Source organism: Amborella trichopoda, chromosome 13 (assembly GCF_054954075.1).
Source record: "Amborella trichopoda isolate Santa Cruz 75 chromosome 13, AtrichopodaSantaCruz75HAP2 v2.0, whole genome shotgun sequence".
NCBI classification, from domain to species: Eukaryota; Viridiplantae; Streptophyta; class Magnoliopsida; order Amborellales; family Amborellaceae; genus Amborella; species Amborella trichopoda.
In genome coordinates, this window is record NC_142348.1 from 52,708,404 (window position 1) to 52,736,375 (window position 27,972).

General features: G+C 38.8%; 2 protein-coding genes and 1 non-coding gene across 15 annotated transcripts in view; 1 reads left to right on the top strand and 2 right to left on the bottom strand.

Moving 5' to 3' along the window:
- LOC18445803 (FAD/NAD(P)-binding oxidoreductase family protein) overlaps positions 1-7,531 on the bottom strand; it is a 36,291-nt gene extending 28,760 nt beyond the window's left edge. For all 12 annotated transcript variants that reach the window (XR_016048584.1, XR_016048583.1, XR_016048581.1 and 9 more), the window contains exons 1-5: positions 7,386-7,531; positions 7,114-7,320; positions 6,743-6,904; positions 6,209-6,388; positions 5,919-5,976 (exon numbers count right to left, since the gene is read on the bottom strand). Coding sequence is in view for 7 of the 12 variants with exons in the window: in XM_020674633.2 (XP_020530292.1) it covers positions 5,919-5,976; positions 6,209-6,388; positions 6,743-6,904; positions 7,114-7,320; positions 7,386-7,522 (744 nt within the window). In the remaining 5 variants the exon portion in view is untranslated. The remainder of the gene's footprint in view (positions 1-5,918; positions 5,977-6,208; positions 6,389-6,742; positions 6,905-7,113; positions 7,321-7,385) is intronic.
- A 130-nt stretch (positions 7,532-7,661) lies between these two features.
- Positions 7,662-7,733, top strand: TRNAQ-CUG (transfer RNA glutamine (anticodon CUG)). The gene has a single exon. It is a non-coding gene; the product is annotated as a tRNA-Gln (tRNA).
- A 688-nt stretch (positions 7,734-8,421) lies between these two features.
- LOC18445838 (Leucine-rich repeat protein kinase family protein) lies at positions 8,422-24,343 on the bottom strand. 2 transcript variants are annotated; one of them, XM_006855931.4, is made up of 4 exons: positions 22,725-24,343; positions 21,437-21,565; positions 9,935-9,957; positions 8,422-9,750 (listed from the first exon to the last, which is right to left on the bottom strand). In XM_006855931.4, exons 1-4 carry the CDS (start codon positions 24,281-24,283, stop codon positions 9,110-9,112), a joined length of 2,352 nt encoding a protein of 783 aa, XP_006855993.3. In that variant the 5' UTR covers positions 24,284-24,343; the 3' UTR covers positions 8,422-9,109. The 2 variants fall into 2 exon arrangements, with proteins under 2 accessions (XP_006855993.3, XP_088713187.1); XM_088857061.1 differs by lacking the exons at positions 8,422-9,750; positions 9,935-9,957 and adding an exon at positions 20,337-20,503.
- Positions 24,344-27,972: the final 3,629 nt, after the last annotated feature.

The window sequence follows — 27,972 nt, forward strand, 5'->3', positions numbered from 1 at the left end:
TAAGAGCTTATAAGAGAGAACAGTTTCAAGGATATGCCGATGTTTTCTTTCGGCAACTCCATTCTGTTTAGGGGTATGAGGACATGAACATTGATGAACAATGTCATTTGTATGAAGATATGCTTGAAATTCATTGGATAGGTATTCCCCCCCTGAATCAGACCTAAAGACTTTAATATTTTTCTCAAATTGGTTTGTAATTTATTATGGAAGTCTTTAAAGACACTAAACACACTTGATTTGTGTTTGAGAAAATAAACCCATGTGTACTTCGAAAAAGCATCAATAAATGTCACATAGTAAGAAAAACCATTAATTGAAGGAATAGGAGCAGACCCCCACACATCATAGTGCACTAAAGAAAAAGGGCCGGTACTTTTATTAGTACTATGAAGGAAAGGTAGAGCCAAGTGTTTTGCCAACTTGCAATTCTCACACAAAATATCTTCATCAACTTTTTTATTTGAAAAGACAACAGGTAAATGTCCAGAATTCAAAAGGGATAACATTTTTTGAGAGTGTGGATGACCTAACCTACAGTGCTAGACATACCAGAGAGAATTTGATTGGCTTATTTCATGAGAAGAAAGAGAAAGGTGGCAAAAAGGTAGGGCCCATGAAAGGTGAGAATGAGCCTTGCTGAAATTAACTGTGACGAGTCAACCCTTCTTAGTGCCTCTCTCAATCACCTTCCCAGTTGCTTGATCCTGCATCACACAACCTTCATTAGAAAATGAGACACGACATTTATTGTCAACTAATTTCCCAACATATATCAAATTATGAGGAAGGTTGGGAACATGATGGACATCCTCAAGTAAAAAGGCGTTACCAAATGGACTAGGGATAGTGGTATTACCAGAATGGGTAACATGAAGAGGAGATTCTTTAGCAGTGAAATAAGACATTTTACCTAAATGAGGTGTCACAGAGGATAATTGAGAAATTTGTCATGTAAAATGGTTGTATGCTCCTGAGTCTATAATCCAAGTATTTGAAAGAGCATTCAAATTACCTGAAAACCCCAAAGGCACCTAAGGCATGAGCAAGCTGTTGAAGTGTATTTGAGTCAATAGAGGGAAAACCTGGAATAGGTGGAGGAACTGTAGATGATGTAGGTGTAGATGTAGAGTGGGAGTCAACACAAACAACATCCTTCATGTTGATTGAACTAGGAATAGAGGCCAATGCAACTAATTGAGTAGAACCATTGGTAGAGTACTTTCCACGAGCCAGAGGCCTTTTATTACAATCAACAATTACATGGCCAAACTTTTCGCAATAATTGCAAAAACATTGCTTCTTACAATGAGCAGCTATGTGTCCATTTTGTCTACATATATTGCATTGTACTTGGCCATAGCTGAAACCCTTGTTAGAGTCATTGGGTATAGCTAAAGCCACATCAGTGATGTCTGGTGAATTGGATTTGCAAATCCTAAGAGAGCCTAAGCGAGTTTCCTCAGCAAGAAGATTTGAGAAGGCATCATCTAGTAATGAAGTGGGAGTGCGATGAAGAATTGATGCTCTAATATTTTCAAACTTTGATCGTAACCCCATTAGAAAATGGAATAAACGAGTTTGATTTCTTGCTTTAGTAACTGCCTCATTAGGTGACTCTGTCTCCATTGAGTCCATCTCATTCCATATGCCTAAGAGGGAATTGAAATAGATTTTAATAGAGGAATCTCCTTGTCGTGTATTCATGCTTTCGTTTTCAAGTGCATAGAGACGAGCCGTGTTTGTTTGAGAGTAAATCTTCTTCAAATAATCCTACATGGCTTTCGCATTGGGTTAATATGTGAAGTTGCGCCCAATTTTGTGCTCAACTGAATTCATGATTCAAGCAACAATGCAACTATCAATAGCAAACCAATCATTGTGCCCATTCTCATTGGTAGGTTGGCGTATAGATCCATCAACGTAGCCCCATAATTTTCTTCCTATAAGAAAGCGTCACATGTGGAAAGACCACAATCTGTAGTTCTTCCCATCAAGGCACACATAAATAGTAGCACTATCTGTATTATTCTTGGATTCCATGAGGGGATAGGATATATGAAGGAACTTCTCTCTAAAAACAATCCCCCAACAAATTTTTTTTTTGAAGGGAAATCTCCAAACTCACTTGGATCACAAATAAAATGAAAAATATCAAGAATAAATCAAATGAAAAAGCTTATGAGATGTATGGACTTGAAATTCATCAAAAGGGAGAGCGAGTGCAAAGACAGAGACGTGAGAGAGAGAGGGTATGGGCCTGAAATTCATCAAAAGGGCGAGAGAGAGAGTGCAGAGATTCACTGGGTGCAAAAACAGTGGATGACGCAGCTCTGCAAACAATAAAACGGTTCAAAGATTGAGAGGGTGCAAATTTGTGGATGAGGACGACGGTCCCTCTACTTGAGTAAAGAAAAAAAATATGGATCTCACTTTAGAGTAAAAACAGATCTCTCTCTAGAGTAAACTATGATAAAATAAAACCAAAATCAATCCATTAACAGACCTTCACTAAAGAATACGATGATCTGTGAGCAGCAATGGATGAATTAATAACTAACTTGCATGAACAATTGCGGGCAAAGAAATATTTTGATCTTTAGTGCTCTAATACCTGATAGATTCCGAGAAAGTGAAGAAGATAGAGAGAGATGCAGAGAGAAGAATGGAATATGTGGCCAATTCACATTAAGCAGGCAAACGAACTCTGGACCCGTCCCTAGGGAAGCGGATGTGAGCTCTAAAAGCAGGCAAAGTGTGAAAAATAGATCTCCAAAAACCCGATGCTCATTGCTGGAGCTTCTCAGGGATTGACCAGTGGGAGGAGAAGAGGCGGTACTTGGAATGAAGAATGTGGTGCCACAGTTGGTCTCCCTGTGAGGTCAATCTCCACCACCATTTGCAAAGTAGGGCAAGGTTAGTGAGTTTAAGGCTGCGTATCCCAAGACCCCCTAGAGATTTAGGAAGGCAGACCTTCTTCTAAGCAAGGAGGTGAAATTTTTTTTAGGGAGCCGTCACCTAACAACAAGATGTTCCTCATTGATCCAGCCTCTCACGAACCAAGGTCAAGAGACGGAACAAAGATATGATATAAATAGGGATCCCCGAGACGATCGCCTTAATGACGGTGAGGCGACCTGCGGGGGAGAGGAATCTCCCTTTCCACATGGCCAGCTTCTTTTCCACCCTGTAGATGACACGGCTCCACTGTGAATGGTGTGGCAAGCCATAGCAAAGGGGCAAGCGAAGATAGGTTGAGGGTAGGGATTCAGTACCGCATCCCTAATTGCCGCGAAGGACTGTAGGGTAGCTGGGTCCACTGATATCCCCATCATCTTGGATTTATTGAAGTTGACCTTGAACCATATTACGAAGTGAAAGACTTGTAGAAAAAGAAGCAAGTTGTTCAATCGTATCGGGCAGGCATCGCAGAAGAGCAGGGTGTCGTCGGCATACTGGAGGTGCATGACGGTTAGGCCTTGCGGAACGAGCCTGAACCCTGAGATCAGTCCCGCTTCGTATTGCCTATCCGTAGCTTACTGAAGACCTCTGTTGTGATAGAAAAGAGGAAGGGAGAAAGGGGGTCTCCCTGTCTGAGACCCCTGTGGGATTGGAAGTACCCCTAGGGAGCTCCATTGTTTAGGATGGAGAAGAAGGGACCTCGAACGCAACCCCGAATCCATTTCCTCCATGAAGCTTCGAATTCCATACGTCTCTTAGTTTCTTCAAGAAGGTCCCAATCAACGTGATCGTAGGCCTTCTCCCAATCTAGTTTGATAATCATTCCTGGTAGTTGTCATCCTCGAGTGAATTCACTCGTGTGCGACTAAAGCCCCGTCAAGTATTTGTCGATCCTTCACGAATGCACTTTGATTGGGGGAGATGATGGAGCTTAAAACATGTTTCAGGAGGGTCGCAAGAACCTTAGCCAAAATTTTGTAGGAGCTATTGATGAGGCTAATTGGCCTGAAATCCTTAAGTTCCGATGCTCCTTCGATCTCACACGCAGATTTTTTAACTTCAATATCTTAGATTTTTATCAATTTTATTTATATCCTAGATCTTTGTGGAATTGCAGTCAAAGGAGGAAGCTTTGAGATGTTCTAGGTGCCACACACTAGGCAGCCTACGCCCCACCCGAGGCACAAACCCAGGCACTAACCTAGGCATTGTGTACATCTGGAAAGGAAAGAGTTCACACATACAGAATGTTTTTGGCAGATCTTCCTCTTTTTGGTGGAGGAAATGTTGTCCCTTGTGAAGACCTTTTATAGCCATATTTTGAATCTAAGAGGGCAAAGATAATAAGAACTTCAAACTGTGAAAAAAGTAAATGAGGGAAGTCATCTAGAACCCCAATTTTAAAATTTAAATGCTTTTTTTTTTTAAGAAAGGGCGACTGTAGTATTAAGTATCTTATTGTTGTGCAAAATGCACCTTTTAAGCGACCCACAAGTAGAATTTAAATGCTATTGTGCATTAATTGTTAGAAACTGTGAATCGTAGCATTACGTGGTGTTTATTTTAAGGTTTGTGCGTTTTTAGGGTATCAATGCTCAATGAGTTACTCGCAGACATAAAGAGAATTTGGTGCATTAACCATCAAATAATGTCTCACTCTCCATGAGAATTTTGTGTAACAAATACTACCTCACTAATATATTGTCACCCTCTCTCAATGTGTGTGTGTGTGTCTGTAGAATATATATATATATATATATATATATATATATATATATAATGATAACATTTCATCCGCTCTATAATGTCTGCAGAATCCAGTTAGTATAAGTTTGAAACTTTTAGTATGATGCCAGAGGAACGAAGCAGGTTACCATCTAAGTGTCCACCATGATCTTGAAGCATTTCCTTCTATCATTCAACCTCCAAAGGCTTGGAACACTTCCATATAGACTTATCAAGTACAAAGGGACACAATTTCTGTTGGTAGACAACTTGGTAAACCACGCTACATTAGGGAAGGGTAGGATTTTGGGACTCTAGGCCATATTGAGTGATGCTTTTCAAACACATTTTTCTCGATGCATTATTCATTTCAATTTAAAGAATCTATTATTAAAAAACATCAAGGTCCAATGGTGCAACTTTGCTTAGACTTGTTCTCTAATACCATTCTGGACACTAAAAATTGTTAAACTATTAACTTTTCAAGAGAATAATTGTTATTTATAATCAAATGCTATAGATCTCAATGATAAAACAGAATACCAAAGAATTATATGAAAAAATTAAACAGGATCTTCCTCCTAGATAAACCGAAAAAGAGTTCAACCAAACAATTAATAAAACTCCTCCAATTAACGTAAAGAAATTATGAAACATTAATATTTTTTCATAAAACTCCTCCAATAAAAATCATCTCAATATTTTTTTTGTTCTTTCTAGAGTAGGTTACACTTTTAAGATTGATTCCATAGATGTTTCTAAGTTAGTTATGACACGTAACAAGCTTTCCTCAAGAAAGAACAAAAAAATATAGACATAGAGCATTCCTCCTTTGATGAATCTTTCTTGTGAGGAAAATAAGCCATTTGTGGTGATAGTTTGAAAGCTCAGATTTAACTAATTTTAAGCAATGACTAAGAAATGTCTCACTTTGATCAATTTTGCAAGGTTCAATGGGTCCCAAAAAATTGGGAGTGCTCAGCAGTCATGACAGGTCACACAAATGCATAAAATAATGCATCAAATTGGTAAATTGCTAAACGTGTCACATATTTAGGCAAACATATATAGCTTGTGGATGTGAAATAGGATGGTTCATAACCCTCAAATAGATGACATTAACATGATCCAATGGCATCATTCACAACATCTAATGTTTAGACCACTACTCAAAAACCATAACATCCTCAACAAATTAAAATAGACTTAGGCAACTACACATAAATGGTTACCTCAAACCAGTTATTCAAGACCCTTGAGGCAGGAGAAACCATGAGTTCCATGAAGTCACTATCAAAACAAATGTGAAACGCATATTAAAATATGGAATGTGCGGGCAAATTTATTCAAATGCACTGAATGTTTGACCCAGAAAATCATTGAATTGTACGAAGGGAACTTACAATGAAAGCTAGTTTCTCATCTTCCATAAAACAACAAAACAAGAAAAATCCAGCATGGTTGCAATAGCTTTGGAGAAAGAAAAATTCTACCATGTAAATCGAATTATATCAGGACTTACACCATGTCCTTTTGTCCCAAAAGGAATGATTGTTGCAGAAGACGAGCCCAGAATGCTGATTTTTTAAACTTATCCGCCATAAAATCAATACTGGATGTCAGATCACTTTTAATTTCAGGAGTAGGCAAGTCCAAAAGGGAGTCCATGATATTACAAAATTTGGTTAACTGTCCTTCATACCTACAAAGAGAAATACCAAACAGAAAAAAAAATATAAATAAAAATAAAAACAAAATATTCCACTTCAAACAAATGATGAGGGCACTAAATTCCATAGTCATATCGCCTAATGAACCAGTTTAATGATGCGCTCCATGATTAGTTCCTATCGGGGAAGTATAGAACTTGTCACACTGGATACGTAAGAACCAATTTATTTTCTCCAAAAGAAAGTTCATAACACATATAAGTTTACAACAACTAGATTTCAAAAGTTCGAGAAATAACACCTATCTATCCATGTAGAAAACTTGTAACTAATATAGCTATCAATCTGTATGTCTGTCTATCTATCTTTAGAACATGTAGGCATACTTTGGGTAGGCAATTGCATCTCGTTCTGAGAACTTGGAGATCTCGCTATGATTGAGGGTCGCGTCAGGGCCCAAAAGAAGATAACGGCCATCCAAGCAAGGGGTGAAGGATGACGGGTTCCGTTTCAGAAACCTGAGTCCATGCCTCTTTAAGTCCAATTCCCTTTACAACAATATCAGCAGCAAGAACATCAACAACAAAAAAAGTGAAAAGCATCATCATCAGCACAACAAATTACTCGAATGCCCAAGCCTGAGTTAGATTGGCAACCCAAGAACCAAAGTCAAACTTCGAAAAAGAAGATGCTTAAGTTGGTCATTCAGTTGAGCTATGAGGAAGGATGTGCATGATGAAAGGAGGCAGCGACTGACTTGATGACGCAGGGGCGGAGGAGGCTGTGCAGGTAACTGCAGCGGGAGAACTTAAAGCCCGGGATAAGCTCCTCTGTGACGGCGGCTCCCCCTATGACGTGACGCCTCTCCAACACGGCCACTTTAAGGCCAGATTTTGCAAGGTAAGCAGCAGCAGTTAGGCCGTTGTGTCCTCCACCAATCACCACCGCATCCCATTTCCTCCCCCTGCAGCCAAGGAACGTTCATTCTAAATGGAACTACAGAGAAGGGGGTGGGTTGGGTTGTGTGACCTGTTGAGAAATTGAGAAGAGGATTGATGACTACTACTGCTGCTGTGGTAGTAGTGGTGGCAGTGGGGGATTATTGTTGTTGTGCTGCGAACGAGCCTGGAAAGAGACAGCCACCTCCTCCTCATTCTTATCATCATCCTGCCACTGCTGGCACCAATGATCCTCGAGGAGGACAGAAACCGAAACCATGGTTGGTTGGTTGGTGCTCACTTGGCATAATTTATTTTATTTTATCCCAATGTCTTAAATACAAGGGCCCAAAGTGTGACAACAATGGGTCCCATGGTCTAGTGGTCAGGACATTGGACTCTGAATCCAGTAACCCGAGTTCAAATCTCGGTGGGACCTAATCTTTTTATGCCGCAACACTGTTTTTAGAAATATTATTTAAATGAAATTGAAAGAAATTTCAATTTGATTGAAAGATTACATTTTTTTTTGTTGGCGATGTCACCCTTTAACTGATAATTCCAAATGAAAGATCTTTAAGAAACTTAAATTTCAGCAGCCACAAGAAACATTATGAAAAAGCAGTGTCACCCCGGCTTTGTTTTAGGAACCCCCTGGTCTACTTAGCCTTTGTTTCTAAAGTTCTACAGGTCAATCTCCACTGTCCAAATATTGGAGATGGAATAGAAGGATAGATTACAGTTGATCTCGAGGAGTACCAAAAAAATTGTTTACCCATAATTAGTAAATTCAAATTCTAATCCTTCATTGCGAGAGTAATAGTAAATTTCTTTTTCGATTTTACCTGCAGATATGCCAACCTTCAGCATCAAACATTTTCGTAGACGACATTCTCCTTTATTGATGGGATTGACATGCTTCTTTTCAAATTAATCCATGTCATTTTCACTTTATCCAAACTGAGGGCAATCAAAACACAATTTTTACATCTTAAATAACAAAATTCTCTTCTATAAAGTTAATAACCTTTTCGTTTGGCTTTTAGGAAAAAGTCTCTTTAACAAGCTAACAAGAAGGCTTGTGGAGTTTGTTGATTTTGCGTTTGTTGAATTGGCAGGCATGCATAGAGATGTAAAGGAATAAATCCAAAAAGAAAGGTCTGAGCTCCATTTACACATCCATGATAATCATGGACAAACAATTACACAACAAATAAAAAACACAAAAAGAACAAATTAAGTTGCAGTTTTTTCACGCATCTGCATGTAAGACCAGAATAAATAATTCACATCCTCCAGGCTGAAAGCTCCCCTACCAAGCAAACCAATCAACCTCAACCTCCTCCACATCTTTACAAAAAATAACGCCAATTAACACACCTCATGCCAAGCACGAGATCTATCCACGTCTAATATAGCAGCAGCAAGAGGCCTCCAGAGCATTGCACAACCAAATATAGTGCGTGCTCTGGTAGTCGTCTTCCTCCCGGTGACAACTGTGAAGAAGAGACATGAAAAAATGGCTTTGATCGATACATGTGAATCAGTCAGTGGTTGGTTACAATCTTTCTGCTACTATGAGGGTGGGGGTAAGAAGGGGTAGGTGGATCCTCCTTTCCTTGAAGAATTAATCCATCTTCCTCTAAAACAACAATAGCAAATAAAACAAAAAGGAAATAAAAAATTCATGCTACTGATTATGAGCAGTAAGGCAAGCCCTCGAATTGGAGGGAGCCCTCCTCTCCCCTCCCCTTTGTATTATTTCCAAAGAATCACAGCACAGAGAAATACAGCACTCAACAAGTTCCTTTCTAATCAATCTTCCTGATGATTGTGTCCACCACCACCACCTTCTATTTCTTGAGCAGCAGCAGAGGAAGAGGGTGGTGGCTCAGGGAAGATCTCCTTGGAGAGTCTCTTGTGAGAGGGTGTGTCTCCTCCTCCTTGTCCACCACCGCTCCCTTGAGATCCAGCTGTCCCAGATTGCTTGGCCACCTCTCTAGGAGCCACCGCAATCTCAGACGAGCTGTGTCTCCAGCTGCCAAAGAGTGCAGCATTCCATGACCCTCGGGACGAAGTTGTCCGAAGCCTCGCAGACGCTCCACCATTGCCATTGTTATTGCTGCCGCTATCCTCCCTAACCACTTTGAGAGGATTCTCGAGTGCCTTGAGGATGTATCTCATGAGAGGTCGCTTTGAGGGTTTGGGATTGAGACAAGACTTGGCCACAATCGCCATGGCCCACACTTCCTCTAGAAGGTCATCATCCACTATCAGGGATGGGTCAACAATCTTGGTCACCAACTCCTTCTCATAAATATTGATACAAGGCAATGCCCACTCCAACAATACACTTGTGTCATTCGACCCACTCATCCCTAACTTTCCTGTCACCAGCTCAAGCAGCACCTTTCCGAAGCAGTACACATCATATGCACATGTGGATGAGGATGAACCTGTGAACCCACAGCACACCACACGAGCAACGATTCAGTTCTCTCTCTCTCTCTCTCAAGTGCACTGCACACACACACACAATCAAACCTTTGTGTAACATGCTTACATATCCCCCTCCCTTACACATCAAGTCAAAAAATATAAGCACTTAACAGAAAAAGGTCTGTTATGGTCAATGCGTACCAGAAGTGCCTTGTTCCGATGTCCTGCCCATCAAAAGAAAACAAAACAAATGTCAAAGAAGCAGAAATTGGAATGACAATATCATTAGTAACAAAAGCAATACGCTTAGCCTGCATTTTAAGAGAGAAAGGAATGCATGCATGAAAACAACAACCAAGTTACAATTTTTCATCCTCCGCATAAGAATTTCTCAGCTAGTCAGCGGTTTTGCTGAACAATCATCAACCACTACTTCTATTCAATCGAAAACCAAAGCCCTAAATTGTAAAATTGATATGAAACTCCACATACACAAGGATAGGAAGAAGAAACCAATAAGAAATTTAAATACAATTGCTAATTGCAGAATGATGCAACCCACTTGGTTTTGTAAAATTGAGGATTGTAGAAGTAAAATTAGAGGCATAGAATGGTGGGATTTATGTTGAGATTACTGGGGCTGTAACCAAATAGGAAATACGTAAGGATTTGTGCAGAAAATACTGTGCATACCACTGGAAGTGTGACAACAGGGGAGTGCTGGAAAATATGGAAATGGGTATTTCGAAGACTGGAAAAGAAGTTTTCAAACTTGAGAAACATGAAATTGCTGGTGTCATAGTATTTTTGAAACCTCAAAAATCCCATATTTTCAATCAGGTCTTAAGAACTGGTTTGGGGATAGTTCAGGAGATAGAAAACAAATATCTCAAAAAGCCTATTTTCACATAATTTCCTTTTGAAGAGTAGCTCTTAAGTTTTAAAAAGTAGGGTGATTTTTGTAATGTTAAAAGATTCCTGATTCTTTTGAGTGGTGCAACCTCTTTAGAAAAGGAGAAATATTTTTACAAGGGAAGAGTTGCATAACTTTCCAAAATAGAGAAAACTACTCTCTGAAAAGGAAGGTGTGACATGCATATTTCAAAGAATCAGCACTTAAAAGTTCATGGGTCTTATTCTGGACAAAGAAACTTCCACTCTACCACAAGTATAAGTTCCTTGTAGATTCTCCACTATAATAATAGGTCATGAGCAGGTTCATGACAGTGAACAGGCCAGGTTATCCGGTTTCTGATGAACCAATTAGGGCATTTTTATGAATTTGGACGACTTAGGCCTTTCTTATAATGGGCCATTCATGCTACCTGGGTTACGAATGTAGAAAGTCTAAAAAAGGTAGAACTTCCAATAATGCCTTACGCTACCATTTAAATGGTTCCTTGAAGCAATGGGTCGCTATATTTATGGAGTCCAAAACATCCATAATCACTTTGCACCACCAATGTGGAGTAATCCACGAACCCTCTTACTCTCTCTTTTTTCATGGATTTCACTCTCTCCAAATAAATTAATCTTTCTCTGGCCTTCAAAAAGATCATATCTCTATAATTTTATAGTTTAACAAAATGGTCCAACAGGTTTGACCACCAATCTGACCAAAGAAAACTAGACCAGACAATTTTCCAATTCAATGCCCAATCCACTTCTAGGAACATTAGAAAGAAAAAAACAACATTATGGGTCAATATACATTTAAATTCATAAACATTCCAAGCCTACAAATTTTAGAGAAGTTTGAACTTTTCTAAATGCTCATGATCCACAACTTAAAGAACGTACAAAACCACATCAAGAATCAAAACTACTCTAAGGTTTCAGTTCAATTTTCCTATTTTTCATACTTCTAACCATTTTTACAAGTTGTGGGACTTAGCTCCCAAACTTCAACATGTTTGAAAACCCAAAAGGTACTTTTACACCAGTAGTTTCCTATGATGCACAAGTAGCATCATGAGTGCAAACTCACAGTTTTGCCCCAAAAGGTATCATAAAATGACATCTTGTATTATGAGTAAAAATAACTGTCCCTATTAGTGTATTTTATTTTTATTAGGGAAACCTATCACAATACAGCTGATTTATCAATTATTTAACATTTTATCAACTATTTAGCATTTACCCATTTCAACAATTCCAACACATGATCATTGTATCTTGATGGGATTTTTAAATAAAATCAAAAGATATGGATAAATGTTAAATAGTTCATCTCTTAGGCACATTTTGATAAATTTCCCTTCTTTTATTTTTTACAAACCAACACATCATAAGAAAAGTGACTATTTTGCCCCTATTTTATTGAAATTTTGGCAAAAAAATTTCCTATTTTCCATAAACTCATAACATAAATTTGGATGCAATAAAAAACGCCAGGGTAATCAATCATTTCGTATCGACATTACAACAATTGTCGAGGATACACACTGCTGTAATATCATGACCCGTTTTTAACATGAAGAAGCTGGAAGAGAAGATTGCCAATTTGCAAAAACCAAATATTTTTTCATTTAATGTTATTACGTTTAGACACAACAAAATCGGTTATGAAGTTCATGTGTGCAGCAGGGGATGCAGGATAACACCCTCTTCCTGCTCCCCACCAAAGTGATATCCCCCTGCCAAAGTCATTTGCATATAACAGAAAAAGCCCTTACTAGTTGTGTTACATGGACACCTACACCAGTGTTGGTTCTAGTACGTGTTTAAGGTGTTTAGTACTTCAAACCAAAACTCTTGTACAGCCGAAAACATTTGTACAATTACTATTATTGAATCTTTTAACATAAATACATAAATTACATATGTATATATATATATATATATACAAGGATTATATATAATAAAAAATTATATACTAGACCATTTATTGTTTGTACAATGAGGTTACAATTATTTTTAGCTATTGGATGTGAAATCCAATAGATAAAAGTGTTTCACAACATTAGAGAAATTTTATTTTGGACTTTATGCCTAAACAATGACACATCATCAATCACCTGATTTCAAATCTAATGGTCAATGATGATTGTGCAAATAGAGGGCTTTCTTGGAGAAAACTATTTTGTATTGTATTGTATTGTATTGTAATGTATTGTATTGTATTATATATATATATATATATATATATATATATATATATATCATCATAGCCTTTTTTCCAATTAATCGAGATCAGCTACATGAACCTTGGTCCGCCATTCTGCTCTATTAAAGGCCATACCCTCAGCGAGGCCAAAACTCCCCTATCTTTTCGGATTCCTTCCAACCACTTCCTTTTAGACCCCCTTGCCCCTTTCAATCCTTCCACTTGAACTAACTCGCACCTTCTAACAGGTGTTGTACTGGGTCGGCGCCACATATGGCCAGCCCACCTAAGTCTACTCTCTCTCATTTTATTGCCTATTGGTGCCACACCTAAATTTTCCTGGATGGATTTATTTTGAATTATATATATATATATATATATATATATATAAATTAAAGAAAAAAAGAGATCTACAAGCTTTAGAAAATAGAGGGCTTTTTGGAGAAAACTACATGACATGCTTTTTTAAGAAGAGGATATTTTGGTTTGAGGTTTTCTAACATGCTACTCCCTGCAAATTCAGAGGGGTCTGCTCTTTTTCAGAAAGTAAAACCCCTCCAAACTCAATTCAAACCTCCACCTGATTTGCCACTAAAAGCAGCAACTCGCCAAACATAAACTAACAAAAGTATCATCAGAGCTAGAATTATATATTTCTTCTTCCATTAAATAGAAGCCCTAAATAACTTGCTTTGTAATCCTAAATGATCTCTCCATCATTGGACAAAAGCAACAGAAGAAACTAAAGAGTAACAGAAGTAGCAGTGTGGAGAGCAAGGCCTGCTATTTAAATCTGTTAAAAACTTATATTGAGGTTGCACGGTCTTCATCCTCCTTGAAAAGATCTGAACCATTCGTTGAACCAAATGATCTGAGATGCATGTTCGATAGATCTCGAAGGTCAAGATGCATTGGCACCAACCATTTAGGGGTTTCTAGTAATTGGAAACAACTCCCTAAACTAGCAGTTGGAAGAAAGGCAATAATGTCAACTGCCCCTCTGACTCATGCATGCAGGGGTAAGGCTAGCTTGTTTAAAATCCTAGATATCCCCTCTTTAAAAAAAAGATCTCACAAAGCTTTTCTTGGAAAAATCCATAAAAAGAAGTTCACACCATGCAAGAAAACCTAAAGGCATTTATCATTCAACATCGTCTATTTGGCAAGAAAAGTGTTCCCTAATCCATGTAGTCTCACTACAAAATTTGAGGTTTCCTTTTGTGCATCAGTGGCGAGCTTCTGATGCTCTGGCAGATTCATTGATGAGAGAGGGCATGTTCAGATCCACCCTACATGTTGCTCTGAGTAGCTTAGAAGATAAGCTTCCCACCTCTCTCGCCCACCTCTCTCGCCCTTCTCTCGAGTAATTTTGACCCTTCTTTCTTTGCTCTTTGGATGCTTTGTCGAATACATGTACAGCTCAAACATATCAATTAATACCAATTAAATTTTTGTATTTTCAAAATAATGCTTCTTTTCAAGACTTTCACAATAAAATTTTGAAAAGTAGGTAACAAACAACACTTGAGGCATAGTGCTAGAGTCTCTCTACTTTAACCTTGAAAGTTTATGGCTTCAAATCCCACAAGAGACATAGTTTTGTAATCCAAGAAAGGGCAATTGAGTTTAGTACCCCAATACGATTTCGGTATTGGATTCCTGCCCTAGCTTAAATGCATTTATGTAGGTAGCCCTATTACTACTATAGTTAGTCCTAAATCCATGTGGAGCTTGATCAGAACAAAATAGTCAACAAATTTTTAACATATTGAAGAGAAGAGAGAATAAAGGGGAAAAGAAGAAAGCTAGTTTCATCCCCCTATCACCATGAACTTCTGTTTCTCTCTCCTTCATTGACCAGTTAACAAGAAGATACAAAGAGAAAAAGTCATTGACAGACAGAGGGATTTACACAGAGAGTAAGAGTAATGCAAGAAGAAGATCCTTCATTTCCTTATCTCTCTAGACTCCATAAAAGACTCCTAAAAATTGCTCTCCTACATATATTCAACTCTTTCTATTAAGAAAACCTCCTATAATGTTTTCTCTATTTCCACGTGTCTTATGTCACATGTCACGATGATATAATGTGTTGCTACACATGTTTTTATAATGGTTCCTTCAAATTGAAAATAGAAATTTATCATCTCATAATATATGTTTGTGCAAGTGACCTTAAATACAACTGTAAACATTTACTCAAAAAAACAAAATGTTTGTGCAAATGTTAGGAGTTGCTCGGCAGTGGCAGGAGTCTTCATCTCTTTTATGGGAGATGGTTCAAAGAGGAGAGGAAGTAGGATTTATATTCTTTTATCCACTAATAGTGGCCAAATTGGTGTATTACCAAACCACACGCCTATTGCAACAGCTGTAGATATAGGTATTCTAAAAAGACGCCTAAGCAGCTATGAATGGTGTCGGGTGCAGGACGGAGTCACCCTTCCTTCAGAAATAAAGTAGAAGAAAGGTAAATTTGCCTATACCTATAATAGAGCCATAGCCATTGCTTGGGCTGCTTCAAAGGTAAAGATATTAGCCGACCGGCTTATAGAAGGGAATAGGAGGAAGTAGGATTTATAGATAGAAGGGAAGAAAAGTAAAAGCTTTCTTACCACCTTCATTTTCTTTCTAATTTCTCTCTTCCCAGACTGGTAGGGGGGAAGAGGAGGAAGTAGGATTTATAGATAGAAGGGAAGAGAAGTAAAAGCTTTCTTACCACCTTCATTTTCTTTCTAATTTCTCTCTTCCCCTACTGGTTTTCTTTTTTTATTCTGATAAATCTAATTAAGAGCCATATGGACTGGGGATTAACTATAATTAGTTGCATGACATACCTACATAAATATCTTTAAACTAGGGGTAGGAATCTAATATCGGATTTGTGTGGGGGCATAGAACTCATTTTCCCAATAAAGAGAGACCATCCCATCGTCTAAATGGCTGATCTACATACCAATGCCGAATTTCAGAACATTAAAATGCATAATACATACCAATTTTAGAAACTTAAACCGGAGAATATACGGATTACGTGTAAGACTGTTTTAGGTAGTGTCAACAGGTGCATAGATAACAGCACATACTGTCATATGACACGGGGAAAAAGTTGGAAAGTCTACAGAGCAATGTTTCCTTGTAGACCTTTTTAGGCCTGTAGGTAAATGAGGCCCCAAAAGCCTAAATGGTTGGATGCCTAGGAATACCCACTCAATGCAGTCCAAGTGATGCGATTTGCAACCATAGCACCTCCAAACCGTGCCCAGATATCCATCTTCTCTACTATGCTTGTATATTTCGCGAATTATTTTTTTAATATTTTTATTAGGTGCGCGTTGATGAGAAGAAAAGGTGCTTAAAATTTTATGTGATTTGGATTTATAGAAAAAAATTAAAATTCAAATACAAAATGAGGTCGTGACTGTCTGATCGGCCTAGATTGAATCTGGGCCATTGGGCTCATATGTAGCGGTAGGCTAGTGGGCCTACGCCATCATTTCCCTATATATATATATATATATATATATATATATATATATATATATAAAAGGCCAATGTGGGTCACAATTGGCATTTAAGTCACCTTAAAAAAAGGGAAAAAAAGGTAAATGAATTTTGAGAAACATTATCCAAAGTAGCTAGATATGGGTCGAATTTCAATTTTGGAAAAAAGTCACTTATCAACTAGATCTAGTTCATAACAGATATGTACTTCACCTTAAAAGAGGACGGCAATGTTAAAGTTTGCAGGTAATGAGGGACATGTAGGTTGCCTTAGAAAAGTAAGACATTAAAGGCCTTGCCTAAAGAGATGAACAGAACCTAATATTTTAAAAAAAATACAATGGGCGTGCTTATCTTATGGTTAGCTGTCAGACAATTAATCTCCTAAAGAATTGTATAAAATTGAAGTGTTTTAATTGTGAGCAATCAAATTCATATTTGATAATCTTAAACAAGAAAGATTCATAAGACTACTGTCAGTATATTAATATTGAATTTTGATAATACGAGTATACCAGACTCTTAGTTTCTTTATGGATTCTATGATGTGCAAGATATTAAGTGAAACTTAAATATATTTTTTCTTATATATTTGTTGTATGTATGCTCCTATTGCACTTGCAGACTAAAACATTTTTGGCAAGCAACAATCCCTCACTCCAGCATCTACTCCCACTCCTAACAACTAAGTTCCACCTCATGTTTACAATCACAGAACTTACTCGCATCAAGTCCCTATAAATTGGAATAATCAATTCAAATCTCCCTAAAATTCAACGTCTCTACTCTCGCACTTCCAACCTTTCATTCATTTTCATCCTCATGGATATTTCATTACCTACCATCAAACATTTCTTCCTTTGCATTAAAGAAGTGTCCTCCCAACCTCTTGGGAGAAGGCCATGGATGAAGAGTTTACCAAAACAAAAAAAGAAGTTGGTTCGTCTTTCTAAAGGAGGCAGCAAATCATTTTACAAAATGAAGCTTAACCAAGATGGAAACCTTAAATGGATATAAGGTTAGGCTGGTAACACTTGACTAGGAGAGGATTATGAGAAGGCATTTGCATGGACCAAAATGATGATGGTAAAGGAATGACATATAGTTACCCGAATCGCCTATGAGGGTAACGATTCCAATTCGGAATCTCGATTCGGCATTTCCCTAGGTGAAAGCCGATTCTAAAAGAAAGGAATCACGTTTTCTTTTTTTGCAAAACGCGATTCCACCTAGTTTAGGAATCTCGATTCCTGGATTACCAGAATCAAGATTCCATATCGAGGACTTTATGATTCTTAGCTACACAACAATGCGATTCTGCTCGTGAGAAATGTTGATTCCAAATTTTTTGGAATTGCGAATCCATGTTGTTTGGAATCAAATTTCTATATCGCAGACATCGTGATTCCTTACTACACGACAATACGATTCTATTTATGCTAAATATTGATTCAAAGTATTAAGTAATTACGAATGTGAGCATAGGGAGAGCAGAAACCCTTCGATGTGTGCTCAATCATGAGTGAGCACGACATGTATGAGAGCGTGAGAGAATTTGAAGTTGTTGCACACGACAATAAATTCAAATTTTACTATATGAGTAATATGTGAGCATAGGGAGAGCAGAAACCCGTCAATGTGTCCTCAATCATGAGTGAGCACGACATGTATGAGAGCATGAGAGAATTTGAAGTTGTTACACATGGCAATAAAACCAAATTTTAAAATATAAGTAATATGTTAAATTTTTTATTTCTTTATTTACTAATGTCCATCATTCATTCCATGTTACTTTTTAAGAACTCTTACCAAGAACAAATAAGACTAAAAAAATATGTTACTTCAAATTTAATAATGTTTGGTACGTGGTGTAGGTACTAAACTACTAATGTAATAATGTTTAATATATGATCGGCACTGTCATTTCTTCAAGTCGAATAAGAGTATAAAAATGCTTTTCTTTAAGTAAAATAAGAAGATAATAAGGTTATGAGTGAAGTGCCCCGTGTGGTGTTTTCGGTTAAGGTAATCATTAAATATCAGAGAAATTGACTAAAAATTGAATAACTCAATTTTCAAAAGTCAAAAGACTCAAAACTACATTTAACAAAAGAAGAATTACTAGGTCATGTACTTATCTTATAATTCAAGGAAAGGAGATAAAGGGAGTTTGCCCTTGTTCTCACTATTTGTATGCCGTAGACTAGCTCCAGACCTTGTAGGCATAATAGGGTTACCGGTAGACCGAGTCAATTGTATGGGATTGTCCACAAAGATATCATAAAAGTTGACATTAGTACTTGGACTTAGAGTCTTGGACTGAGTATATACAGACCAAAATTCGATTATGTAGTAATGGGTAAATTTATATATTTTATGAATACTTCTCTCGTATACCAAAAGGAATTGGTTTGCAATTCTAGTAAAGGGAGAATCTCGATTCCAATATGGGGAGAATCACGATTCCAGAATGGTGAGAATGTTGATTCCAAGTTGATGGGGACAACGATTCTAGAATTTTAGGAATCACGATTCCTTAGTTTTAGGAATCACAATTCCTTATTTTTAGGAATCACGATTCCACATTTTTAGGAATCACGATTCCAGCAACCACCGAAACAAGTAGGGTCATGTGTTATTCCATATAGGTATGACACGCGATTCCAACATGAAGGGACATCGATTCTTGCAAGTAGGAAACACGATTCCTAATTTTTTGAATTGCGATTCCAAAATAGTGAGAATCATTTTTCTCAAATCTGAATCGTACGGACAACGATTCCTAGATTCCGAAACTTCTAATATACGAGATTCCGATTCCATAAACGATTCAGAATCATAGATGTTTCCAACAACTATAGAATGAAAATGGTAAACAATAGGGCTCAAACTTTATTCCATTATAGTTTCAAGTAGCCCTTCAGCAGATTACTCGATACTGAATCATAGATGTGGGTAACTTTTGCAAGTTGTACCACCCTTCAATTATGACAAGTACGTAACAGAAAGTACAGTATGATCGAAATGGTCGTCATACCATGGAGAAGGGTCACTTTTGCAAGTGTGACCTCTCTTCAATTAAAATTAGATATATAGAGATGACCAAATAATATGATCCAAATGGACATCATAACAGCACGGTCTATGGGCTGGATTGGACAGTGATGGAGAGATAGTCCAATGTGCTATTAAAATTAATGACATGTTCAGTGGGAACGCTTCATCCTCCATCATCATCAACCACTTATGGACCGATGAAGCTATAATAACCATACGGTTATGATGACCGTATGGATCATACCAGACTATGATTTCCCATATATCCACATATTCATACATGCATGTATTTGTGTGTGTTACATGCATGTATATGTTCATGTTCGTCTGTGAAAATTTCTACAAAAGATAGCAGCCTCTCCCAAAGAATACTCTGGAATACCTATCAGCAATAAGAGTAACCGATGATGCTGGTAGCCACCAAGATATACCAAACAGTTCTAGGAAATAATGCAAGATCATCCCTGCAAACCTACGTAGCAGCATGAGATGATCGATAGACTCTTTAGCATCCCTTAAGAAGAAAATATGGACAGGTTTGCCATCATCATCCCTAAAGAAAAAATAAAAGGGATGGGGCAACAGGCCCTCATGGTTGTGACTAGCTCTACTCTCTCATCCATCAAAAAAAAAACAATGGTCATGTTATTTAACTCCTAAAGAAAAGGAGGACCATGTGGTTATACTAATTAAGGTGACTTGATTTAGTCACAACATTCTTTTTCCGTGGCTAAGTTTAATAGGAAACTAAGTAAACATACTGGGATCCTTTCAATACTTAATGAGAAAGCTACTCATCTAAAGGTTCCTCAGATCCTCCTTGTTATTCTGGATCTGTTGGGCATCTTTGCGTCCATCAATTATTGTTCGTTGCAGATATGCCCCAGATTTTTCTTGTCAAGATTTTGCATGAATTGTATCAATGAGCTTCCCAAATAACCTAAAGCCATTCTTAAATATTCATTGAAAATAGACAAGCTACAAAAGTGATACTGCAGCTTCACAACTTTGTCACAATACAATGGACTAAAGGGAGCAGTAAACCCATGATGCATGAATTCATGAGATCAATTTGAAAATTCTCCAAAATATATAGGGATTTCCTGAAAAAAACATAAATAGAATTATTCCAGCATGATTTGATAAATCTGAAGGTGCTTTCCACCCTATCTGAAATAGAAATAGCACAAGAAATAAAGTGTAGCAAATGATAAAGATTAATATATTGTTTCAGAATCCATAGCTCTGTAATGCATACAATCTGAAGGTAATAGGTACATTAGAAGGTAACTCAAAGAGAAAATTCAAGAGCGGTACATTTCAACCCAATCTAGGTTATGTGGAAAAATATATCAAGTTGACAGGTGAGTAGGGGTGGAAACATATCGGGTCTGGGTCCGGCCGGACCTAATCTCAGACCCGAAAACGTATTATGGGACCTGGACATAGACCCAACCCAAAAATTGAAATATCTATGTATTTAAATATATTTAACTATTTTTCATAACTAAAAATATGTGGGACCCAAACCTGGACCCAGACCCGACCCGCCAAGTCCAATTTTTGCAGCCATACCCGGACCCGATTCGGGTACACCCGTCAGGTCTCGGGTCAGGTCCGGGTCCATTGCCACCCCTACAGATGAGCATGGAAAACAAACAAAGACCATGACTTTCACCAAAGCTAGACTACTCCATCATATTCTACACAAGCAAATAGCCAAAACAATCAACACAATTCATCAGCATGAACGTGAAAAGGATGCTTCCTCCTGGCAACAATCAGGAAATATAAAGCCTCAGGACAAGATCGAATGCGGATGTAAGTTGTAAAGTAGCATGCAGGAAATGCACGTGTATATGCACCTACTGGATAACTTCTAAAAAGTGAAAAAAAAAAGAACCCTAAAGACTAATCCCAAAGAACGTATTAAGATCCCCACTTTATACTAAGACAACAACAACTTGGGCTAGGGCAACTTAGCAAAACAGTAAAAGCAAGCAATCTAAATAAATGTTATCATGGAATATACTCACTGTGATATCCGCAGCAACCTCGATATGACACCCTGATGAGTATCACCTTCTTGAGTGCATACTTCACTTAGGCTTCCAAGACGTACTTCAAATTTATCATCAAGAAGGATACTGCTCGCTTGAACATCTCTTCAATCACAAAGACTTTATATTCAGTAAATGAACATGTATGCCAGAAGAACAAATAGTTAAGAAATCTCATTCCATGCAAAGTGGGTAGCATCTCATTTCAACAGACTGATATTGTCGTATAACTTGGTAAGAGAAAAAGGAAAAGATAAATCATTTCTGCTGAGAGAAAATATAACAAAGACTCACGCTATTAAATGACCCCAGGCCCCAAAACCTGTTCATTGTTGAATAACCCGCAAACTTGCCTACAACTACTAGTGGCTCCCAAAGGACTCAAGATGAGATCACCTCCTCTCCCCTAGTAACTCATGCCAGAAGCATGCAATATTGATTTTCCAAAGCGTGCCAACTTCAAATCATCCTCGAAAGCAAAACCCCAAACTTTCCAATAGAGGCACCTTCCTCCTTACACGCCACATGGAATAACTGTTTGCTGCCACTTCTAGGAAATAATTCCTTCATCCACTTACACACCACATGGAATAACTGTTTACTGCCACTTCTAGGAAATAATTCCTTCATCCAAGAGTAAATAGAGGAATGCGACAAAGATGACAATTGCCAAGCAAAAATAAAGTATTTGTTCACTGCAATCTCCATGAATAGCAGAAATACAAAACTCAGCATGTCATTTATATTAACACTAACATGGGATACGCTCAAAGAAGGTAATACGCAATGGTATGGAAACCCTCCATCATCTGCTTTCCTGTGAAAGTAGGCTTCTCCAATTATTGGATATAGTCTTTTCTCAAGGCATTGTTCTATTACTTCCAATAAAGCAAGTTTCCTGATCATCTATTTTATTTTTCTTATGTTAAAAGTGGGGGTTCGTCCTGATCAACTCTTTTATTTTTCTTGGGTTGGAGAGGGTGGTTCATCCTGATAATCCCTTTTATTTTCGTAATGTTAGAGAGCTGTATGCACATCACATGACCACTCAAAAACCTACTACTACAACTACTAAGGAAGGTAGACACCAATTCACTCTCAAAGACGCACTATTTGTGCACCTTATGCAGTGAACAAATACTAAAGTAGAAGACAGTGACAACAGCAGTAATAAATTAGGCTGTAGTCATGATCATCACATTTGTTTTGTAGAGGAACCCACCAATAGAATCAATCAGCAGAAGGGGAAGTTGATTTGTTGTACCTGTGAACGAGCGGAGGAGTGCATTCGTGATGGAGGTAAGAGAGAGCCTCAGCAGCTCCAATGGCAATCTTGAGCCTCGTGATCCAGTCGAGAGACTGCAAACCATCCTCCGCCTGACCAGCCTTCCTGTATAAAGAATGGGAAAGATCGCGATTGGGCATGTACTTGTAAATGAGGAGCTTCTCATTCTCATGTTCGAGGCAATGGCCCAAGAGGGGCACCAATCTTGGATGAGAAGCCCTCCCAAAGAGGTCAAGCTCCGCCATGTATCCCTCTCTTTTGACCACGCGCAGGTCGATCCTCTTCACCACAACAGGGATCCCGCCCTCTAGAGTTCCCGGGTACAGATCTCCAGAATGCCCGTGCTTGATGAGATTCGAGTCTCCAAAGTCTTTGGTGGCAAGCACCAATTGCTCGTAGGAGAAGGCCTCCCCCAATTTGGAAAGGTTTATGCTGAACGCCTGCCCTGGAGGAGACACAGCACTACCACCACCCTTGGCTACCACAGCATTGTTATTATGCAAAGACGGTGAGTCCATGGTATCTCTTCTTCTGGCGTCACCACCATCAGTCCTCCCGCGGCAGCACTTGAGAAGGAGACAGAGCAGCAGCAGAAGCACTATAAGGCCGAGACCACCACCAAGGGCAGCCCCGAGAATGATCCTCAGCCTCCTGTCCTTGCTCTTCCTGCCAGGAGGAGGGGAAGATGAGAGTGAAGGTGCGGGGGAGGTGGTGTTGGGGGGCCCGAAACCGACAAATGTCAAGCCTCTTGCCTGGTAGAAGGAGGCACATTCTGAGAGGCTCCTCTGGTTTGGTACTTGGCGAAGACAGTTGAAGGCGAAGGTTTGAGGAGTGCTGCTGGTATTATTAGGTGAGGGCGATGATGCCAAGGCAGGGGGAAGGGAGCCTTGCAGATAATTGTAAGATAGATCCAAGGAGGAGGAGAGAGATCTAACAAGACTGGCCCCCAGCTGGGATGAGAGGGCGCCATAGAGGAGGTTATGGGAGAGGTTCAATTGGGCAACAGAAGATGAGATAGAAAGGGGGAGGGATCCAGTGAGGTTATTGCGGGAGAGATCGAGAAGGGTTAGGTTGTCGCGGAAGAGAGAGGGAGGGATGGTGCCATTGAGGGAGGAGGAGTGGAGATCAACAAATTTTAGAGAAGAGAGGCGGGGAAACCAGGACGGTATGGGGCCAGGAAGGGCAAAATTGGAGGCGTTGAAGGAGGAGAGGAGGGTGAGGTTGATCAGGGCATCTGCAGAGAAACGAGGGTTCATACGACCGATGCGAGTCCGTCTCAGCCCCGAGATATTGAGACCGACAACTTGACCCGCTCCATTGCATTGGACCCCGACCCACTGTGTGCACGGGTCGGCCTTCCTTGGCCAGTCCCTGCTCCTAAACCCAAGAGAAGACCTAAGGCTAAAGAGGGCACCCCGGTCCATGTGAGAGCTCAACTGCTGGGCCACGGTCTTGGTTTGCGGGGAGGAAGAAGAGAAGATTAAGAGAAATGAGAGCAGCAGCAGGAGCATCTCGTGGGAGCGATGATCTGCCGCCATCTCTGTTCCTTCTTCTAAGAAGCAGCATCTATCTACCTATTTTTCTCCTTGCGTCAAATCAATCAAATTTGTCTTCGTTAGTTCCAAAATCACAAGGAAAGAGAGGAAAAATGGAGGGCTGCTGTGCTGTTCGCTACACTACCGGTGCTCTACTACTACTGCTGCTTATTGTATTGTTGGTACTGGTGTTGAATGTTGTAATTGTACTTGTCTTCCCCAACATCCATCACATTTATTCTGTGGGAAATTGGGCATTAAAGACTCTGCATCTACTCCTCTCTCTTTCTCTCTCTCTCTCTCTCTCTCCGACTGTCCATCATGCGTGCTGCTATTGACTGTGCTCCTTAAACAATATGAAATCACAGAGAGGCAGCCACCCCTTCCTTCCAATTCCATTCCATTTCCGAGCTGCCGCTTTCTTCCGAGCTGCCACCCGCCCAGCCGGAACCGGCGCCGGCATGCGTCAGTAGTATTACTATCTAATTAAATGCACCATTTTCATACTTACTATTATTATTAGTAATACTGGTATTTAGGAAGGTTGACCGACCCGTATCCCGCCTACGGCGACCAACGCCCATCTCCCACATTTCCGTCTCTCTTCATATGCTTACCACCTTCTTCCCCTTATTTAAATTAATTTCCTAAACCTTACTTATTTGGAACTGTAGTATTACCAAAACACCCTTGATGGGTTATCAGGCCAGTGGACAGAAAGAGAGAGAGAGAGCGCGTGTGAGCTGCTACGTGGCGATATTCAACCCGCAAAGCCTACAAAAATAAAATAAAATAAAATAAAGGGGTAGTCATATTGATCGATGGCTCATGGCCCCCGTTTGCGTTGCAAGTTGGGGTGGCAATGGACCCAACCTGCTTCTGGATCCAGTTACCCCGGATTTAGTTACGGGTTTAATTTTTGGATCTCATGGGTGAGGTTTGAGTCTAAAATATTGAGTCGATCAGTATGTGGATCTGGATCAACTGGACCTGAGCTGTACTTGTAAACTATCGGAGATAAAATACTTTATTTTAAACCCTATTCGCTTTGGTGTATGAAGGATGATATACAATAAAAACATGTAGTCATCTTTAACTATTAAAGGGCAAATGAAACAGGTAATTGGGACCTTGTTGTCAATAATACGGGCATCGACAGTAAAAACTCGACCTGGTAAGCAAAGGGCCCGACCTGAGAATAAAACTCGACCCGGTAAGCAAGGTGCCCTACCTGAGAATGAAACTGGACCTGGTAAGCAAGGTGCCAACCAACATATAGGTTCAGCTCGGTTCCAAGTCGACGGTTTGGAATTCTGGCACGGTTCTAGCTTGGACCAATCCGAACCCAGTCTGAGTATTTACGTGTCTCGAGTGGACAAATTCAATCCTGATGTAGTCCGATGTTAGATTTAGATCCACAAAATTAGAGGCGACCCGTGAACAGGTAACTTCTTTTTGAGCAACCGAAGTCGCTGTTTACTTTTAAAAAGGGGCTTGGGATAAAATTGCATGGAAGGAAATGGGTTTTTAGGTGAATGAGAAAATGACACACATGTTTTAGTTGTCTGATTGATTTAACAAAGGTGGGGAGGGAGAGGAGACTTTGCTTGAAGACTCAAGTTCAGGTCAAAGCCACATGACGTGGCACATATAAAATATCTGACGTGGCAACCACATATATTACTCAACTTAAACTTCGTCTCCAACTCCCTTCATAAAATATAATCTTCTGCGCCTTTATTATCCAACTTGAGCCGGACATATGACCTACACTCGGTCTCCAACTCCATGGATAAAATCATTTCCGCCTTTGTTTTCCAACTTTTCGCCGTTTTGTTGGTTTCCTGACAAAACAGTTTTCCTTTTCTTCAAACAAACAGATAATAAAATATCCATTTGGAGGGACGACCACGACACTCGAGGGAGAGAGACGCAAACGTGGATTAAATGAGTAAGTAGCGAGTTTGACTTTGCTTCATGTGACGGGGTCTGGTAGCACACCACATGCGAGGTGGAAAGTAGAAACAAAACCCATACCCAACATAATATTTGAAAAACATTTATTCATAAATAATTTTAATAGTAAACTAGCAGTTTACAAGGAATTCACGATTGTTATTGGCCATTAAATTTCAAAATAGATGGATTGGGACGTGTTCCAAGATTCTGTAAAGTTTTCTTCTTTTTTTTTAACTTTGAATCCAGTTAATAATATACCCACAACCCCCCAATTTAAAATATGATGGACACGAGTTTGGTTCTCATAGCTCCAAACTAGAGTTTTAGCCTCATAATTGATAAAATAATGTTTGGTACTAAAAAAATGAGTATTGTCTAGAAAAAATCTTCTTTTAAAAACAACCAATTTAATTTTTTTCTTTATTTTTTTGGTAGTTTGCCTCACTAGTTTCTCTTTTAAAACAAAAAAATTTCAATATTAGGAGTACTGAACATTGTCTTAACTTAATATTTTGTTCGGTACCGAAAAAAATCTCTTTTGTAAAATAGTTTCTTTTTCTCTTCTTCCATAATCAAGTTCAGTACTCAAGGTACCAAATCAGTTTCTATTAAAATAAACAAGAAGATTTTGTTTTTCACTGGGATTAACGAACTACAAATTAAACCAAGACAATATTCGATACTCATAGTAAAACATTATTTTCGCAATCACGAGGCTAAATCTACACTTCGGTACCCTGAGAACCAAACTTAAGAGAATTTTGAAAAACAAAAAAGAAAAAACAGGTCGAAGAAAAATAGATATCTACATTAAATACAAAAATTTTGACATATATCTAAACATCCTAAAAAATAAGAGATATATATTAATTTTTTAAATTAATATTAAATATATTGGTTAAGTTGCATGCCCAAAATCAATTAACCGCTGTTGTTCTTCCCTCCCCTCCTTCCTAGACCACAAACACGTTCAAGTTGCGTCCTTTTCGGAGCGCTCTCAAAAGTCGTCGTGCATCCAAAATTACAAACAAGCCACTGCGCGGAGGCTATAAAGTCAAAATCCTTGGTAATGTGTACAAAACACAAATAAGGTTAACCATTCACACCTAGTAACGTATACAAAGCACAAATAAGGTTAACCATTCACACGTAGTTGAACTCAGCTCTTGGAAGGGGTTAGGGTCGCGGTGGTAGTACCCCATACCTTACTCACCACATTGTGGTTTTTATTTTCTACTATCTCGTTTATACTTTCAAAAACTTACCTCTTAAATTATTTGACACCATCCCACTAACATTTTAAAAAACCTAACTCCTAAACTATTTGATAGAAATGGGCATGGACATGTCTTCCCCACTGAATTATCCAAACCAAAAAACTAAGCTCTTGCTCACCCATAATAAAACTGCGAGAGTTTCACTAGAATGGGTGGCATGCTAGCTTGCACTGCCGCAGCAGCCTTGTTTAAGTAAATACAAGCTCGTAGCTTCGGGCTTTCCTCTTCCTCCTTTCTTTTTCCCTCTACCTCGGCTCCTCTCTTCTTCTCTCCTTTTTTTTTTTTTCTTTTTTTTTGGCAATATTACGAACTTTTGGACAAAGATTGCTTGGAAACCATCGGTTACATTGCTGGACAGAGCAGGTAAAGAAACCTCCGCTCCTCTCTTCTCCCTCATCCTTTTTCTCTTCTCTATTCCCTCCTTTTTGGAGTTGTTCCTCCTTTTTTGCTTTCTTT